Source organism: Sceloporus occidentalis, unplaced genomic scaffold (assembly GCF_023333645.1).
Source record: "Sceloporus occidentalis isolate IW3139 unplaced genomic scaffold, rSceOcc1.0.p SCAF_318, whole genome shotgun sequence".
Taxonomy (NCBI): domain Eukaryota; kingdom Metazoa; phylum Chordata; class Lepidosauria; order Squamata; family Phrynosomatidae; genus Sceloporus; species Sceloporus occidentalis.
Window position 1 is genome coordinate 61,740 of NW_028317298.1, and position 17,881 is coordinate 79,620.

Genomic DNA, 17,881 nt, shown 5'->3' on the forward strand with positions numbered 1-17,881 from the left:
ATCGGCCTCCACGGGAGCTGGATTAAGAGAGCGAGGTCAAAATACGGTATATAAAATGTTTATTAAAAACAAGATACCATAAACAAAAAATAAAAAGTCACACGTTATAATGAAAGTGTTTTCAAAAAGGAGAAAAAAATATGCACAATAATAAAAAAAAAATAAAAAAAAAAATATTAAAATCTTACATATTTGGGTTTACAATTCATAACCACTTCCATAATGTTGTCAAACATTGTAAACTAGGACAAATGTTTTTATAAAAACATTTAAATTTAGAAAGTTACATTCTACCTAGATATTAAAATGAAAGCATCTAAAAAAAATATATATACATATATAAAAAAAAGAAATCAAGTCTTTTAAACGTTGCTGGCAGCCTCCGGTTCGTTGGATCCACCTTGTTCTGGATTGCGAGCTTCCGGTGAGCTCCTCCTGCAGCATTTCCTGATCCAGACCCAGTAAATGAGGGTCATCACACCCCAATAAGCCATGTACCCCACTGAGCCATAAATCAGATACAGGAGCTCCTGCTGCTGATGGGGGGTGGTCCAGTCCTTCTCCAAATCTCTGTAGATCCCAAAACCTAACCCTGCACCCAAAATAATTGCCCATATGGACAGGGGCAGCAGGGGCATGAAATTCCCCACAATCTTCTTGCGTCCAGATGTTCCCCAGTTGGTTTTGTTGATGGTCAAAATAGCAAAATATTTGGTGGGCAACAACCCGTTCATGTACAGTATGGAGTAGAGCGACATGAGCACCATGACTATATTACCTCGGAGCCAGCTGGCGTACAGGGATTTGATGAGGGCAATAATTTGAATACACAGGAGGAGCCAAAGTATGTTCCACAAGCTGCCGGCGTAAAACAGGTGGATCACGGTGATGGTCACGTAGAATGGGAAGACCAGAGTGACCACTGACTCATATGTCATCCATAAGTGGTGTTTATACCAGTACTGGGCATTGTACAGCCACTCCCTGTAATAGGACTTGGTCCAGCGGGTCTGCTGATTGAGCCACCGCAAGTACAGGGAGGGAGTCTCGGAATAGGCACGGGATTTAGACGTGTACCTGAAAGAAGAACAACAAAGAACAATGGTTAAGAGAGTGAAAAAGTGTAAAGACTTGCTTAATACAAAACAATCTGTAGGTTACAATAACTGATTAAGGTAGAACTTACTTTGTGCCATAACCCAAACTGAGTACCCGGTTGGTGAGGTGCCGGTCATCTCCTAGCGTGCAGTCCGTACCAAGGAACTTTTGACCATACCAATCCTCCAAAAACGTCTGAAGAACGTCATTCCTGTACATACCTGTTAGAATGTAGAGTATTAATGTAAGTATAAATGCGACAATGCTTACTCTCCAATATCTCAGACACTTTTCCGATGACTTGAACGTCATAAGAAAGAAACTCCCAAACAATTACAACAATTATGTACCACCAAGTCCATTAGTTAAAAAAAACAAAAAACCTTGAAGGTTGACTACGTACCCAGTGGGCCACTGATGCATGACACGCAGTCAAAGTAAGATTGACAGGCTCTCTCCACATTGAAGGCCATCCAGTATCTTAGATTGCTCATGAAGCTGATGAATGAATCGTACGTGTTAAGGATTCGGACATCTCCCCCAACCGCCCCGTACATTTCATTTGCCTCCAAGACCTTCACCATTTCCACGGTGGCCAACTCATCTAGTTTGGTGTCCGAGTCACAGACCTACAAGAAAAGAAAAGTTTGTTAAATATATATTTTTTCCCACAATATATGTAGTAAATATATTTAGAATTATTTACATTATTTCATCTTTTCTATATGCCTACAGATACAATGTATATCACTCAATGAGCTTTCACTTTAACCCAGAAATGCCCTTGGAAACATCCTACATAACTTTTTAAGATTTTTCGTCACAATGTCTACATTTTTAAATAAAGGCCATTGGGTATTAATATGTAAATCAGACACGTGGTATGAAACACTTACTTGCACATAGTCCACGCTGTGCTCCAGGGCTTTAAATGCCGTGTACATAACCTCTCTCTTGCCTCCCCACTTCTGCATTATACACACGCATCTTTTACTCTGGATAAGGTTCTTCACTATGGTGCTTCCCTCGTTCTCCTGCAGAGGAACCGAATCTTCACCCTCTGGGTTCTGTTTGCGAGAGTGATAATTCTCTTCCCACACATACGTGCCGACGTCCTCGTCGTGGAACACGTCCTTAAACATGTCCATCATGTAGGCATCATCCTCCGAATTTCCATCCACAACGAGAATGACCTTGAGCTTCTCTTTGGGATACTTTACAAATTTGCAAGACTCCAGACACTGGCGGAGGTAATCAGGGTCTTCTTGGTATCCGGCGATGGTGAGGCCAACGGTCTTTTGAAAGCTACAAGCCAGTTTACTCTTCTTGAGTTTGCAGAACTCCAGGTAAGCAAAGAGGCTCTGGAAGAGCAGGAAGAGAACCATGAGAATCCCGTACAGTCCGATTGATATTAGAAGAGTCGAGTCTTGGAAGAGTTCATATTCCACCACGTAGGCTGCCGTTATGGAGGCCAACACTACAAGAGCGAAGGTGTACGTGAGGATCTTCCGGGCGATGGGGAAAGGGGGATTGATGTTCTTGGGGTTGGGCGTTTTAGGCCGTTTCGCCATAGCTGGGGGAAAAGAAAAAAGTAAAATTAGGAACCTTTCACAATCACAAAAAAAAAAAAAAAAAAAAAAAAAAAAGGCTGTTATTATTCTAAAATACATTCTGACAGCAATCGTAGCTTAATATACATCCATAAATATAACATTTATAAAATAAGCAACTTACTTGGAATTCTCCGGGTAGCAGGACGATGGTTGCAGAGTAGAATGGAGGACCACCCTGTGTCCACCGAAGGGGATAAGGAACTATCAGGGCTACCTGGGTATTTATTACTAGTCCCTTCCTCAAAGCCACACCTCCTGTTAAATGATTGGCTGATATATGGCCTAATGAAGTGAAGGGTGTTTTGGGAGGGCTTATTGTAATCCTGATTACTTTTTTTTTTTCCCCTGAACTATTGGAAAATGTAAATATTCACCAAATAATGTGGAATTAGCATGTTTTAATGTATTGGAGTCACAGATTTATGCTTAAAAAAAGTCCTTTTTACATTATATTACTTAGATAAATGTATGTAATATTTTTAAAATATATTTAAGGACCAGTTCAGGTGTTATTTTCATTGTTCCAGCAGCAGGTCTTAAATGGTTCCACTTTTAAGTTTTACTTTGGAAACCACCCAAAGAGTTTGAAATAACCTCCCGGCAGAGGTGGTAGAGGCTAATAAAGTGAGGGGAGTTTAAACATGCGCGGGATAGACATACGGCTCCTGAATCTAAGACGAGACCAACGACTGATTAAGGTTTGAGTCTTTACAGCAGGAGAAATGGGCAAAGTCTATATTTCTAATTGGTGTTCAAAGAATATTTAAAAAAAAACAAAAACCATTTGTTCTAACTATAAAAATCAGTGTCCTATTATTTCTATATTTAATACACCGTCTGATTGCTGCTGTCATCTTAAAGGGATATTAAGCATCACAAATAAAAACATTTCATACTAAAATTCCATCAGCTATCAAATTAAAGAAAAAAAATCTGAATTCTGATATAGCAAAAATGTTCATGAAAAAAAAAAGAAAAAAATTAAAAGTCCAGTTTAAACACGGAATGTAAATTAACATATAATCCTATCTGAAACAAATATCTACTGGATTTATCCCCGACAAGAATCTGGCTCTAAAGACCCCCGCCATTTGCACACGAAGTCAGCTCAGACTGGGGGTCTCCGGACAAAGTGGCCCCCGTGGTTTCTTATGTAAATTTCTCCTTTCTTATGCAAGACAAACACAGCCAAGAATGACTGCGACGCTAGTACAATCCAATATGATAACGTGACCGGCTTCTCAAAAACATTCACTTTTGTGATGTATTTTGTGCTTAAATATCCACAAACATTGTTAATATAATTAATGTATAGACAAGGCATGCAGATCTATTCAACCTGATAACTATGAAACCACCCCTGGCTCTAAAAACCCCTACAGCAGCAAAAAAATAAATAAAAAAAATTAATTACTAGTAATATAAAAGCGACTGCATTAAACAATCTCTTTATCAATTAACCCCCAAAAAACATATACAACATCCTCAAAATAAGGGAGACAATTTTTAAAAAAAAAAACCATATTATTCTTGGAACTGTGCCAGCTCAACAGTAATTCAGAAGTGGCCAATTAATGAGTTGGCACAGTTCCCAGAAGGAATTTAGCCAGCTGACAAGTAATTGTTCTGATTAATGTTTATTGAAGTCTATTATTCTCAGAAGTGAAACAGAATGTCAGCATTGAGAGGGTTAAACGTGCCTGCTGCGGTTTATTTTTCCTTGACTGCGGTTATCAGCAAATAAAAGCGAATCGGCAAACAAAAAGATACCTGGGTTGATAGTATCGGTGCCCACTTTTTCTCCTTTAAGCTAATTTATTTTTTGTGCACGATTAAAGAGAATGTAGTGTTTGTTTCACGTAATTTTCCTTTTAAAACTACAATAATTGCCAAAAATTCAAACTCATTAGCTTTCTTTTTGTTTTTTTTTATTTATTTTTTTTTTCATATAAAAAAACTCTTTTGGACTCTATCCGCTTTATTATTTAGTTCCATGGTATATATATATGATTTATTTATGGGAAAAAACTGATTATATAGACTTTAGTCTAAAATGTGCTGATATCTTAGGTTGACCAGAATCCCCGCTTTTTCTTGGCTTTATGGAAAAATATAGTGAATATTGTTGCTCAGTATGATAAAGGGTTAAAGGAGGCATCTATAGCAAATCTTAAGGATGCATATAATATTCCCATTATTTAAGCGCAGCAGGGTAGTTGGTTTCAAATGCCATCGAAAAGTGGCCCAAAATTTTAAAGATACCTTACAACCGGCCACTTTAATGGGAAACCTTAAAATTATTTATTGTTTTTTATTGTTTAATGTAGCGCTAAAATTCTACAATATCATGTATTTATAAAATGGGGTTTTGTTTGGTCTCGTCTTAGATTCAGGAGCCGTATGTCTATCCCATGCATGCTTAATACCCTCGCTGTATTACCCTCTACCACCTCTGCCGGGAGGCTGTTCCACTTACCTGCCACTCTCTCGCCACTTGATTTTTATTGGTGTTTAGCTCATGTTCAGTGAAAAGGGAATATTAAATGGCCGTAACAGTACACAAAATAATTTACACAAACAAAATATGATTGAATAAGTTTAAAATAAGAAACGTATATCTATAGTTTAATATTATTATTATTTATAGTGTATTTATAGTTTAAATGCATTAATGCCATTTGCGCATGGAGACAGGGGGGGGTCTCGTCACACAATAGGGGTAACACCCCAGCGGTCTGATAAATAATGAGACGCTTATTTACAATGAAGAGTGATTATCAATGGAAGGCAAACACAGGCATGAGCCCCGGCGGCTGCGATGCTGATTCAATTAAAAGAGAAAATGCACCCTGGGGGGCTGACGACGTCAGAGCAAATTTCCAACTCATGAAGAAACGCAGTCGTCGTAAGTCGCCACGTGACGTAGATCGTGGCCGTGCAGATCCAGCCGCCGGCCGCACCTGGGTTATCAGGAGGCAGCTGGCCTTAGGCTAGGTTTCCACTTGGGTTTTTGTCCTGCGTTTTTTTTCTTGATGAAAAACGCCAAGAAAACTGCCACTGCATTTTTCTGCGTTTTGGCGTTTTTTTTCTGGAGTTTTTTCTGGCGTTTTAGCCTTTCTGTGGAAATTGCTTTTTTTGACCTTAGGCAGTTTTTCCAGGATTTACAAGTTAGAAGTTTCACCCAGCTAAAAGGGATTAGGATAAATGGCGAGTATCTGCCCCCTGATGTCATTTACTTGGTAGAGTTCTACTTAAACGCCCCGGCGGACCCTTTTGTCACTTTTCTGTGGTTTGTAAGGCCTGCTTTATTCCGAATGTCTGCTCCTCTAGGAAGATTGGCCCCAAATGATGCTGCAAATGGTTTGCTGTTGCTTTTGGCAGGCAGGATCCAGTTGATGTGCCGCGTATGTTTGTTTGTAATGGATGTTTCTTCCAAATGGTGTAGAATTCAATATGAACTTTGTTTTGTGTGAAACTGTTTGTTTCCCGCCTATTTCTCGTAGGACACACAGATACCGGGTCCATCCTCTGCATTGTAACTGTGGAAAAAACGCCATAAAAAACGCCAAGGCAATAAACCCACATGGCTTTTTCATGGCGTTTTTTCTCTCCCATAGACTTCTATTGGAGAAAAACGCCAAGATTTCCTTGCAAAAAACGCCAGAGCGTCAACAACCTGCGATTCTGAAAAACTGCCACAGAGCCCAAAAAAGCAGAAAAACGCCAAAGAGGACTGAAAAAACGCCAGACAGAAAAAGCCAAGTGGATCTGGCATTCTGCGATTTCCTATTGAAGAACAGCTAACATCTGGCTGCTGCGTTTTTTCACTAAAAAAACGCTGTGTGGCTGAATTGGCATTTTTAGCAAAAAAAAAACAAGTGGAAACCTAGCCTAAGTCCTTCAGGGGTTAACTGGCCACTTACAGCCCCGCACTGGTCATCTGGCACACGGGCTGATAGACCCGGCTGCATGACCATAAAACACATAACATGCCGCTGCACACACCTAGATGTCGGCCACACTTGTGTCATCAGGTGGCCGCTGGTCATAAAGGGCCAGGGCTACCTCTTCACCGCCAGTCCGGCCCTGGGCACTTATCAGTTATGAGGCTGAAAACTCCTTTCTTTTGCACTAAGTCAGGAGAGATCCTGTCTGGAACAGCCAGATCATATGTATGAATTGCTGTATATATTGTATTTTTTTATTAAAAATCCATCTAATGAGGTTAAACATCCTATATCTTGTTCACATCTTTCAACAGAAAGTTTTATTGATAGAAACTTAAATTATTTTTATAATGACAATTTATAAAGTTATCGAGGATCTAGAGTACAGTTTATATCTCCTCCTACTACGAGAATTTTTGTTTTTTGGCCTTAGGTGTTCATCTTGTCACAGATTAATTTATATCCTGAGTAAACAGGTATCTAATTACAGGTTTGGTCACCAAGGTCTCTGTTCAGATGGAAATCTCTTCTATCAGGTTCTCTGTTCTATATTTATATATATATATAATTCATGCCATGTACTATGGGGTCTGTATTAGGGTCCCGTATCGCCCAAGACAGTCCCGTAATGGCATTTTAAATCCCGGGCAACCTCAATCTGGGCCAATGAACATATTCACAGTTTTACGGGTATATAAATTATCTACAGCTGGTATAAATGCGAAAAATACCAAAACACATTTTTTTTATTTATTTTTTTTATTTATTTATTATTTTTTTTTGGTTCAACATCGTTTATTGACAGATCATAGTACAATAAAGCAGCAAACATCATAAGGTAAGTAGTACAGAATAGGTCAGGAACGACCCATGGGGTACACATATGCAGAGAGAATGATGCGAAGCGAAGTGCCAGGAATGACAAAAACAAGGCGTAGTGTAAGACCAGATAACTCAGCCGAGAGGCCGTACACAACCTAGATGAGCCATAACAAAGTCACAATAAGACGCATAGCATCCATGCAGGTAACGCAGTGGGTAATGAATCCTGACAGTGATTTCGTCAATAAACAATAAAAAGAAATAAGAAACAGAAACATAAACAAAAACAAAAACACGCTCCAAGGGAATGACAGTGAGCAACATATGGCAAGGAAGTCATCAGATACAGATCGGGGCCTGGAATGGAAGTACCCCAGCGAAAACGACCCCCTAACAGAAAAGTCACTACGGAAGATATAAATCGAGCAGCTGGGGAGAAGCGACAAAAGTCACCCATGGCAGCCACTTGAGACCATTGGCGTATTCACGACCATGAGCAGACGCCACCAAATCTTCCATGTGAGAGATATTATTGACTCTGGTCACCCAAGCTGAGAGCGGGGGAGGGCGCGGCACCCTCCAGAATCGGGGAATGACGGCCTTAGCAGCATGGACCAGGTGAATGGCCAGAGATTTCTTATAGGAGGGCAAAGAGGACTGAGTATGATGTAACAGTAAACCTAGTGGCGAGAACTCAATATCTGGGTCCGCAATATCACGGATAACTTTCACCACAGCCCGCCAGAACGGACGAATGTGGGCACAATCCCACCAAATATGTCAAAACACATTATTTTAACCTGCCCTGATTTGGAAAACGCACAATGTTTCTATATTATTTTCTAATTTTCTTTGTTTTAAAAAAACAAATGTTTTAACCCCACCTAATGCTAAACCTATCCCTAAATGTGTGCTGCTCACCAACTACAAAATATTTATTCAAATATATATATATATATATAGATCTTGGGCCCCAGAGAACTGCTGTTTTCTGGCTCTCTCCAGCTCAAGGAGGGATGCAGAGAACGGGGACACAGATGGTGTTTACAGGCATCACTTATGTCACACAGACCCTGCGATTGCAGGCCCTCTAGGGACATATTTTTTTTTATTTTTCATTGAATTTTATCAGTTTATTCCTCCCCAGTATCAGCACTCAGCAGAGCTCCGTAGCTTTCTATTCCTGGTACACCTGTGTTGGGGGTGTGGCAGGAGGCGGGGAGGGGTGTGGTCAGCACTGTGTGTCCACAATATGATCAAACTCAATGGTCCCTGGGAAACACGGCTGATCTGGTCATCTGGTCATTATTTATATTACCCTATAGAGGAGCGCTAGGAACAGGGAGATTTCCCACAATGCCATCAAACAGCTTGTGAGAGCCACCTTTGCCCTCAAGCAGCTCATCAGACCCATCTTAACCCCAAACACTCTGCTTGTGTCATCACTGCCCCCAAATAACTTGTCTGTGCCTTCTGTGCGCCTTGCAACATACACTCTGGCACACAAACGTAAACACACTTACACAAACACATGCTAACACACATACACTTACCCATACTCACGAACACACACGTACAGACTCATTCTAACACACACACTCTCTCATACCACTTACACATAAACACTCCCTCGCACCACCTATATATACACATTCCTACTGACACATAAACACACTCCAAATCACACCACTTACAAGTACATGCGCACACACAAATATTTACACATACATGCTCATGTTAAAAAACACTTATACATAAACATTCACGCTCACTTATACTTCCTTCCGAAAGTCAAAGCTGTCCTACAAAACACGGGACACTTGGGAGGTATGCACGCCTCTAACCTCACCTAATACCCCCCACACACACACACACACACACCCTGCAGGACACGCTTTCCCTGCGCTGGTCAGTAACATGCTAAACGTTTGTGTTTCCTGGAGAAATGGTTGATGACGTCACTCCAATAAATCTGGGTTTAAAATCCAGAATATTAATAACAGCCCCGCCGGAAATGAGCGGACTTTCACTTTCAATTTCAATTTCTCCGCTCTCACAACCTTCAGCACTTCCCTCTGCCCGGTAACTGCTGATGCGCAGAAGATTTATTTTCCTATTGGCCGGAGGTTCCTGCTGCATCCAATCAGCGCAGAGCTCAAGACTCACAGGGGGTTTCCGGTTGACTCGGGCTGGTAGTTAGGGATCAGTCTGTGTTATTCTCGTTGCGGGGCCCCGATATCTCAGCATACAGGGGGGTAAAGATGTGGCCCCTGCTGCTCATTGTGGGGGTGTCCGGGGTGTATTGTGGTGAGTATAATGGGGAGGGGTCTCCGGCATACAGAATGTGTATAGAGTGTGAGCTCTGCGGGTCTGTCTGTCTCTGACGTGTCTGTCTGTCTCAGGTCACTCTCTCCAGTATTATTACACCGGGGTCTCGGCTCCGGGACACGGGCTGCCGGAGTTCTCTATAGTCGGGTATGTGGACGGGATCCAGATAGATAATTATAACAGTGACCGCGGCCGGACTGTCCCTGTCGCTCGGTGGATGGAGAAAGCGGGACCGGAATACTGGGAGAGAAACACACAGATCGGCAAAAACAACGAGGCTGTATTTAAATACAATGTGAGGACAGCAATGAGCCGCTTCAACCACACCGGAGGTGAGACTCAGCACTGTATCCACTACCACAGCAGCAACTCCCAGCACTGTATCCACTACCACAACAGTAACTCCCCGCACTGTATACGCTACCACAGCAGCAACTCCCAGCACTGTATCCACTACCACAACAGCAACTCCCAACACTGTATCCACTACCACAGCAACAACTCCCTGCACTGTATCCACTACCACAGCAGCAACTCCCCGCATTGTATCCACTACCACAGCAGCAACTCCCCGCACTGTATCCATTACCACAGCAGCAACTCCCCACCCTGTATCCACTACCACAACAGTAACTCCCCACCCTGTATCCACTACCACAACAGTAACTCCCCACCCTGTATCCACTACCGCAACAGTAACTCCCCACCCTGTATCCGCTACCGCAACAGTAACTCCCAGCACTGTATCCACTACTGCAACAGTAACTCCCAGCACTGTATCCACTACTGCAACAGTAACTCCCAGCACTGTATCCACTACTGCAACAGTAACTCCCAGCACTGTATCCACTACTGCAACAGTAACTCCCAGCACTGTATCCACTACTGCAACAGTAACTCCCAGCACTGTATCCACTACTGCAACAGTAACTCTCTGCGCTGTATCCACTGCCACAGCAGTAACTCCCCGCGCTGTATCCACTACCACAACAGCAGTAACTCCCCGCACTGTATCCATTACCACAGCAGCAACTCCCCACCCTGTATCCACTACCACAACAGTAACTCCCCACCCTGTATCCACTACCACAACAGTAACTCCCCACCCTGTATCCACTACTGCAACAGTAACTCCCAGCACTGTATCCACTACTGCAACAGTAACTCCCTGCGCTGTATCCACTGCCACAGCAGTAACTCCCCGCGCTGCATCCACTACCACAACAGCAGTAACTCCCCGCACTGTATCCACTGCCACAGCAGTAACTCCCCGCGTTGTATCCACTACCACAACAGCAGTAACTCCCCGCGCTGTATCTACTACCATAACAGCAGCAACTCCCCGCGCTGTATCCACTACCACAACAGCAGTAACTCCCCGCGCTGTATCCACTACCACAACAGCAGTAACTCCCTGCTCTGTATCCACTACGACCTCAGCAACTCCCCGCACTTTATCCACTACGACCGCAGCAACTCCCGCACTGTATCCACTACGACCGCAGCAACTCCCGCACTGTATCCACTACGACCGCAGCAACTCCCCGCACTGTATCCACTACGACCGCAGCAACTCCCCGCACTGTATCCACTACGACCGCAGCAACTCCCCGCACTGTATCCACTACGACCGCAGCAACTCCCCGCACTGTATCCACTACGACCGCAGCAACTCCCCGCACTGTATCCACTACGACCGCAGCAACTCCCCGCACTGTATCCACTACGACCGCAGCAACTCCCCGCACTGTATCCACTACGACCGCAGCAACTCCCCGCACTGTATCCACTACGACCGCAGCAACTCCCCGCACTGTATCCACTACGACCGCAGCAACTCCCCGCACTGTATCCACTACAACTCCCAGCATTCCCATCCGAGGGGTTTATAAACCAGAGGGGAGGGAATGAACTTTAACCCTTTATTGTCCGCAGCGTTCGCTGCTCTGATTGGCTGCTGTATGAAGGGCTGATGGAGCCCAATACAGTATAATGAATAATAGCCCCGAGAAACCATCTTTATGACATCATACGGATGACATCACTAATTACCGGAAACATTATATAATAACCGGGGAAAAAGTCCCCCCAGTAACCGGCTCTGCTCCCAGTACAGCGAGGGTCCGTATACTGGGGCCCCGGGGTGTGACCCCCACATCACTCACACTCAGCCGGGTGTAACGAGTGCCGCTCTCTGCAGGTGTTCATTCCTTCCAGCTGATGTACGGCTGTGAGCTGAGGGATGACGGCAGCACCGGGGGGTACGATCAGTACGGATATGACGGGGGGGATTTCGTCGCCCTGGACACCGAGCGCTGGGTTTATGTTCCGGTCGTTGCCGAGGCGCAGCTCACCGCACAGAGATGGAACGGCCCGGAGGAGCGAGTGGGAGAGAGATATAAGAATTACCTGGAGATCGAGTGTATAGAATGGCTGAAGAAACACATCGAGAACGGACGGGAGGAGCTGGAGCGGAGAGGTGAGAGCGGGGGGAGGAGCTGGAGCACGGGGTGGGAGGAGCTGGAGCAGAGAGGTGAGAGCGGGGGGAGGAGCTGGAGCGGTGGGAGAGGGAGGAGCTGTAGCAGAAATGGGGGAGGGGTAACGGCTCCTGGGGGCTTCATCTGGTTTATAATTTCATTCTCCATACCGGGTCCCACCAGCCTCTCTTGGATTTGTTATTAACTGTTTATCTTCTGCATGACTCCCAACTGTCCTGCTTTGTGAAGAACAGTCCTGATTTTGGCAACTTTTGCTCCAGGTGTCCTGGAGTAGGCGGAGTTACACAGCGCAGCGTGCCCCATTGGCCAGCGTTCTCGTGTTTATCTCTTATATACCAACCAAGTTCCCTCTTTCTCATCCAGCGAATAAATTCTATAAATATTTCGGGGAAAGTAGGGATTTTTTAAGCTGAATTATTATACGAAAAAATTATAAAAGCTGGAATTTCTGAGAATATAAATTATCCGCAGCCGGATACCAAAATACATTCATTAACCTGATTTCTGTCATTTTCATTTTTTTTAAGTTGTTTTTTTAGGTTTTTATTTATTGTGTTTAACCCCTACCTAACCCTGTCCAACAAATCCCCCACTGACTACACCGTATCAACTAAAAGGGAATATAAATAATAACCCCTTAGGGTCAAGTAAAGAAAGAGAGAAAATATTTTATTAAAGCCAGGAATTTAGGGAATCAGCAACAGTGGGGGGAATTTTTAACCAATTACATACCAGGTACGTTATGAGTCCTGTAGGCGCAAACTTATCATGACGTACCTGTTATGTCATTGGTTGCAGGGGGTTTAACCTCTACCTCTTCTGCTGGGAGGCTGTTCCTGCCTCCCGTCCCCTGCAGATTGTACGCATTCAGATCTTTTAGTCATTTTGATAATTTATATCCTGCAGACCTTTCCCCGTTGTAGTCGCCTCTTTTGACCTCTCTCCAGAATGTTCCGGATCCTTCCAGAACTTTACATAAAACTCTACAGGATCGGCTCCAACCGAAGTGGCAGCGCTGACTGCGCATGGGGTGATACAGGGGGCATAAAGCACTAGCAGGGGCCACACATCCGCATGGGGCAAATCTTCTAAACTGCAGCCCCATTGTGGCGGAGACCGGTACTCGGACTTCCTTGCCGCTGAAAGGGATTAACCCTTCGTATTCCCCCAAGCACTAGCCGAGACTTAGTGTAGAGTACAAACAGAATGGAGTTTATTGAGGACGCCTCAGATATTTATACGCAGCACACGGCGGGATTAGGGGTATAATCTCATCAACCACCAGACAGGAATGGGGCCAAAATAACGTTTGGGACAAACGGATGGACTGTCACACCCGATAACCGTTATTTTACCCTTTCTGTGATCTCAGTTGCCCCGGAGGTGAAGGTTTCAGCCCAGACTTCAGAGGGGGCCACAAAGCTTCACTGCCAGGTGTACGGGTTTTACCCCCGCGATGTGGACGTGAATTGGAAGAGGAACGAGATCGATATTCCCTCGGATGAGGCCAAACAGGTTCTCCCCAATACCGACGGCACTTACCAGATCAGGGTCACCGTGGAAGTGACCCCAAAAGAGGGGGACAGTTACTCCTGCCACGTGGACCACGGCAGCCTGGCAGAGCCACTCATTGTGATGTGGGGTGAGTGTCGCAAGGAGAGGGGTAATTACCCCAACACTTACATCACATTCTCAGATTGCCCCCGACTGATATCTCCTGTTTTGTGTCACTCAGATCCGAGGAAGGGCGGAAGCAGCAGCGCCGGGTACATCGTCATTGGAGTCGTTGCAGGGATCGCTGTCGCTGCTGCTGTTGGGTTTATATTATGGAAGAGGAGAGGTTCGCGAATTACTGCTTCTGAATACTCTATAGAGGCTTCTTCACATCACTGATAATTCTGATTGTCATAGCAACAACATAAACACTTCCTTATCATCATAGCAACCAATAAAATAACACTTCTGATTGCTATGTAGTTACACCAATTTTCTTGCTTTTGCCCCAGAATCCCTTCCACGTAACCCCAGTATTAATTGTTTTTAAATCTGTTTATTATATTCTTTTCTCCTTTATTTCAGAGAAACTTCCCGTTTACGCCCCGACTGGCAGTAAGTAATCCGTTCGTCTCTCGCTATGTTGGCGTTTCTGTGCGCGGGTATAATGGCTGGCAGCGGAGGTTGGCGGGTGATATTATAATATACAGAATACTGGCGGTGGGGGGCAGCGTCACTCGGGGGACACGTGGCTGAGCTGCATGCGTCGTGTCTTCAGATAACTCTGGTGGGTTGTGGGTTGCGGGGGGCAGGTAGGGGGGAACTTGTGTCTAAAAGCCCCGTTTGAGGGAGACAGGCAGTGCCATGCACCACATACCTGTGCTGGGTATCTAATTAGTGATGGGAAGATCGGCGTCACCTTTATAACAAATATTTTTTTCTTTTAAGCGTCAGATGGGTCTCCAGCCGCATCCACGACGTAAATGTAAGTCCGTAATGATAACGGGAAGATGGTTTTTGTCTTTGTATGTGGAGAGCCTGATACGTGTTCAATAATTCAGTGATTCTGGGAAAATCATAGCAGAAAGAGACCTCCGAGCCCAAATATTTCTAGTATAAACCGTGTAACTATATAGACATCCAGAACACGAGCCGGGCAGAGCGGCTCCATTATTACTTCTATTAGTTACGCGTCATCCTGTTGGCGCAGAACCTGCTTTCCAGAGAACTTTCTACAGATCTACATAAAAAAATCTGTTCCGTGTGATTGATCTGCGAGCGCCGTCTCACGATTTATTTATATTACATGGGGGATCGCGTACTTTTCTACTGGGAGACGATAAAACAAACCACCTTAAACTGGTTTCAGTTTCTAAACCCTCCGTGTTTGTTCTCCTTTCTCTCTCCTATTGACTAATATTTAAATTATCAAGGAAGTTAATAAGTGAAGTAAGTTTAAGGCGACACATTAATGTATTCTCAATGTCTTTGCAGCTCCGCAAACAGAAGGGATCCGTGCCGGGAATTCCTTGTAGGAGACCGGAGAAAATCCCCCGCCTGGCGCCGGCCCCTGCATCCACTTCTTATAACTCACAGAAATCAATAGCTTTTATAGGAATTGCTTAAAGTCGTATAATCTGCTTTATACTTGCAAATATTCTTATATAAATACCTGGGAACTCTCCGGGTCAACACCCGAATCCTCCGGGTCGCGGGGTCTTGACATGGCCCACCCGTTTCCCTTTAAATAAGGATATTTCCCATGATGTCAGCGGGTAGACCTGGCCGCGTCCCACAAGAGTAGGCTCTGGGTAGCCGGAGCCCAGAAGTTCCCAGATTTGTTCATATACAATAAGTTTTAGTGGGTGATTCACTGCTTTGCTACAATAAGATAGTTGGTAATATTTTTGGCTCGTTATCTATAAATAAGGGTAGAATATGGGGGTCTCGGGCTGTAATAATCTCTGTTTGATGAGGGATATGTAAATGAGAAGAAGGGAAGGAACCTCAGACAGAAAGCACTGAGACGCGTAAAACATGGAGGATTCCGGGGGTTCTGGCGACTACAGACCAGTAAGCCTTACATCAGTATCTTGGCAAGAGACAGGTTGTAGTTGATGGCGATTGTTCAGAGGAGGCCCTTCTTACTAGCGGGGGACCTCGGGAACCCATTTTTTTAATAAAAGAAACATTACAGGTGGTCTCGAAGATAAGGCGCGTCTCTTCAACAATACAGAGGTCTGTAAGCCATCGGCTGATGGTAAATGAGATCTGTGAGGGGCGACAACAGATGAGATCGGGCTTGGAAATAATTATTTTAAGAGTTTAAGGATTGGCGGGTAATTAATTATTTTTGTGATGTTTAGATGTGTTTAACACGCAATAAAATGATTACAATAAAATATATATAAAAGTTCTACCTTCTTTTTTCAGTAATTGATTTGGTTAGAATCGGCAACTCATGTGAACTTAGCTTTGTTTCATTGCGATTAAAGTTGAGTTGTTGCTGAGGAAGCCTAGCGACCCATCTGTTTACAGAAATCCCCTCCGTGGCCGCCATCTTGATTACTGAGCGGCGGGATATGATGTCATTGTCACGAACGCACTCTACTCCAAGCATGCGCGTGACTTGGTTCTGGTGGTAAAAGGGTTAAAATTCACTATCTGTCTACCCTTGACCGGAAATAGTGATAAAAATACAAATATCCACCCTTAATTAACTATAATGATATAACTAATATCAAAATAACGCCGCCACCACCAAGACAATTTATAAGTGGGGTGCCTTGGTCCCCTAAGCGAATCAGACTAAAAACCCACACAATATATTTTAACACAATAATTATGTGATTACAAATTACTAATAAAATCGTCTAGGTAACGTGAGTCTTTACCAGACCAAGGCAGAACTTAATAAAGGAATATTTATTATGGACAAAAAAATCACAGTGCATACAAAAAAGATGATAAACAGATTTACACCAACAGATAAAATAAAAAGGAGAAAATTACAGAAAACCTAGCTACACACTTGAACGGTCAAGTAACAGTTTTTCTGTCCGTAGCGCTCCGGCAAGGAAAGACGGCGACTTACTCAAAATTAGATCTTGGCCCCAAGTAAGCCCCCGACCGATTTCCTCTCATTAACTTTATACTCTTTCCCAGTTCATCTCGAGTTTCCAAGCCGGCCCAGAGGTGGTATAAGCGGAGGGAAGGTGTACCATAAGTGACCTCCCCCTTGTGTGGTGGAAACATATCAGTCCAAATAACTTATTTTCATTTTATCGTCCCTCCGGTGCTCGCCACAGTAATAATTTACCGTTTATGAGTTCCTTGCAAATTGTGAAGTCCATAGATATGTCACACTTGCTACTTATGACTAAACATCATAGACTTCACAATTCCTTCCAAACCGTTTAAGTGGCGCCGCCATGTTTGTACTCTTTTTGTAGGGTGCGCTTTCCCCGTTCTAGATATGCACACAAGGAGGTATGATAATGAATCTATGAGTTATTATTGATATGGGTTGGATATGACCTGGATATGAAATGGTTTTCCTGACTGCTAGTGGCCCTTAATATCTGCCGGTAATATTGTTATTAATGTAAACTTACATGTGAGTGAAACAAAGCACGTGGTGCGGGTTTAGGGGTTGAGATCCCAATTCTTGCTCATCTGGGTGTTTAGACGGATGCATTAGTAGCAAAATCAGACCCCAGAGTATCGGGGACAGTCGTGGAGACCCCCATCCCCAGAACGATATTAACAGAAGGAGGGCGACTAAAATAGGAAACGGTTTTCAGGATCAAAATGATGAGGAAAGACTGAGGGAGCTCAATATGTCCGCCTTGGGGGAGCTCTGTAGTTACAGACGAGTTTTACAGGCTACACACTTCAGCGCTCGGCAGCCCCGCTCTGTCAGCGTGCGCGGTCTACCGCTTTGTGGCATGCCCCCCCCCCCGAAAAAAAACACTCCCATCACCCCCAGCCACTAAGATGACAAGGATGATGGGAGTTATAGTCCTTCAAATCAGGTACACTAGAGGTGCAAAAAGGTTTGTATACTTGTGGACATGTACAT

General features: G+C 43.9%; 2 protein-coding genes across 2 annotated transcripts; one reads left to right on the top strand and one right to left on the bottom strand.

Moving 5' to 3' along the window:
* Positions 1-362: 362 nt before the first annotated feature.
* LOC149274824 (hyaluronan synthase 1-like) lies at positions 363-9,037 on the bottom strand. Its single transcript, XM_089505209.1, has 5 exons — positions 9,034-9,037; positions 1,995-2,671; positions 1,502-1,727; positions 1,187-1,319; positions 363-1,077 (listed from the first exon to the last, which is right to left on the bottom strand). Exons 1-5 carry the CDS (start codon positions 9,035-9,037, stop codon positions 363-365), a joined length of 1,755 nt encoding a protein of 584 aa, XP_089361335.1.
* A 704-nt stretch (positions 9,038-9,741) lies between these two features.
* LOC149274825 (class I histocompatibility antigen, F10 alpha chain-like) lies at positions 9,742-15,335 on the top strand. Its single transcript, XM_089505210.1, has 7 exons — positions 9,742-9,787; positions 9,883-10,140; positions 12,009-12,287; positions 13,679-13,948; positions 14,042-14,146; positions 14,386-14,415; positions 15,295-15,335. The coding sequence occupies exons 1-7, from the start codon at positions 9,742-9,744 to the stop codon at positions 15,333-15,335; spliced, it is 1,029 nt and encodes a 342-aa protein (XP_089361336.1).
* The last annotated feature ends 2,546 nt before the right edge of the window (positions 15,336-17,881 follow it).

Coding starts and splice junctions, on each gene's coding strand:
- LOC149274824 (XM_089505209.1), bottom strand. Junction 1,320..1,501: donor ATGCATCAGTGGCCCACTGG/GTACGTAGTCAA, acceptor ACATTCTAACAG/GTATGTACAGGAATGACGTT. Junction 1,078..1,186: donor AGTTTGGGTTATGGCACAAA/GTAAGTTCTACC, acceptor TTCTTCTTTCAG/GTACACGTCTAAATCCCGTG.
- LOC149274825 (XM_089505210.1), top strand. CDS start 9,742: ATGTGGCCCCTGCTGCTCATTGTGGGGGTGTCCGGGGTGTATTGTG. Junction 9,788..9,882: donor GGTGTCCGGGGTGTATTGTG/GTGAGTATAATG, acceptor TGTCTGTCTCAG/GTCACTCTCTCCAGTATTAT. Junction 12,288..13,678: donor GGAGGAGCTGGAGCGGAGAG/GTGAGAGCGGGG, acceptor CTGTGATCTCAG/TTGCCCCGGAGGTGAAGGTT.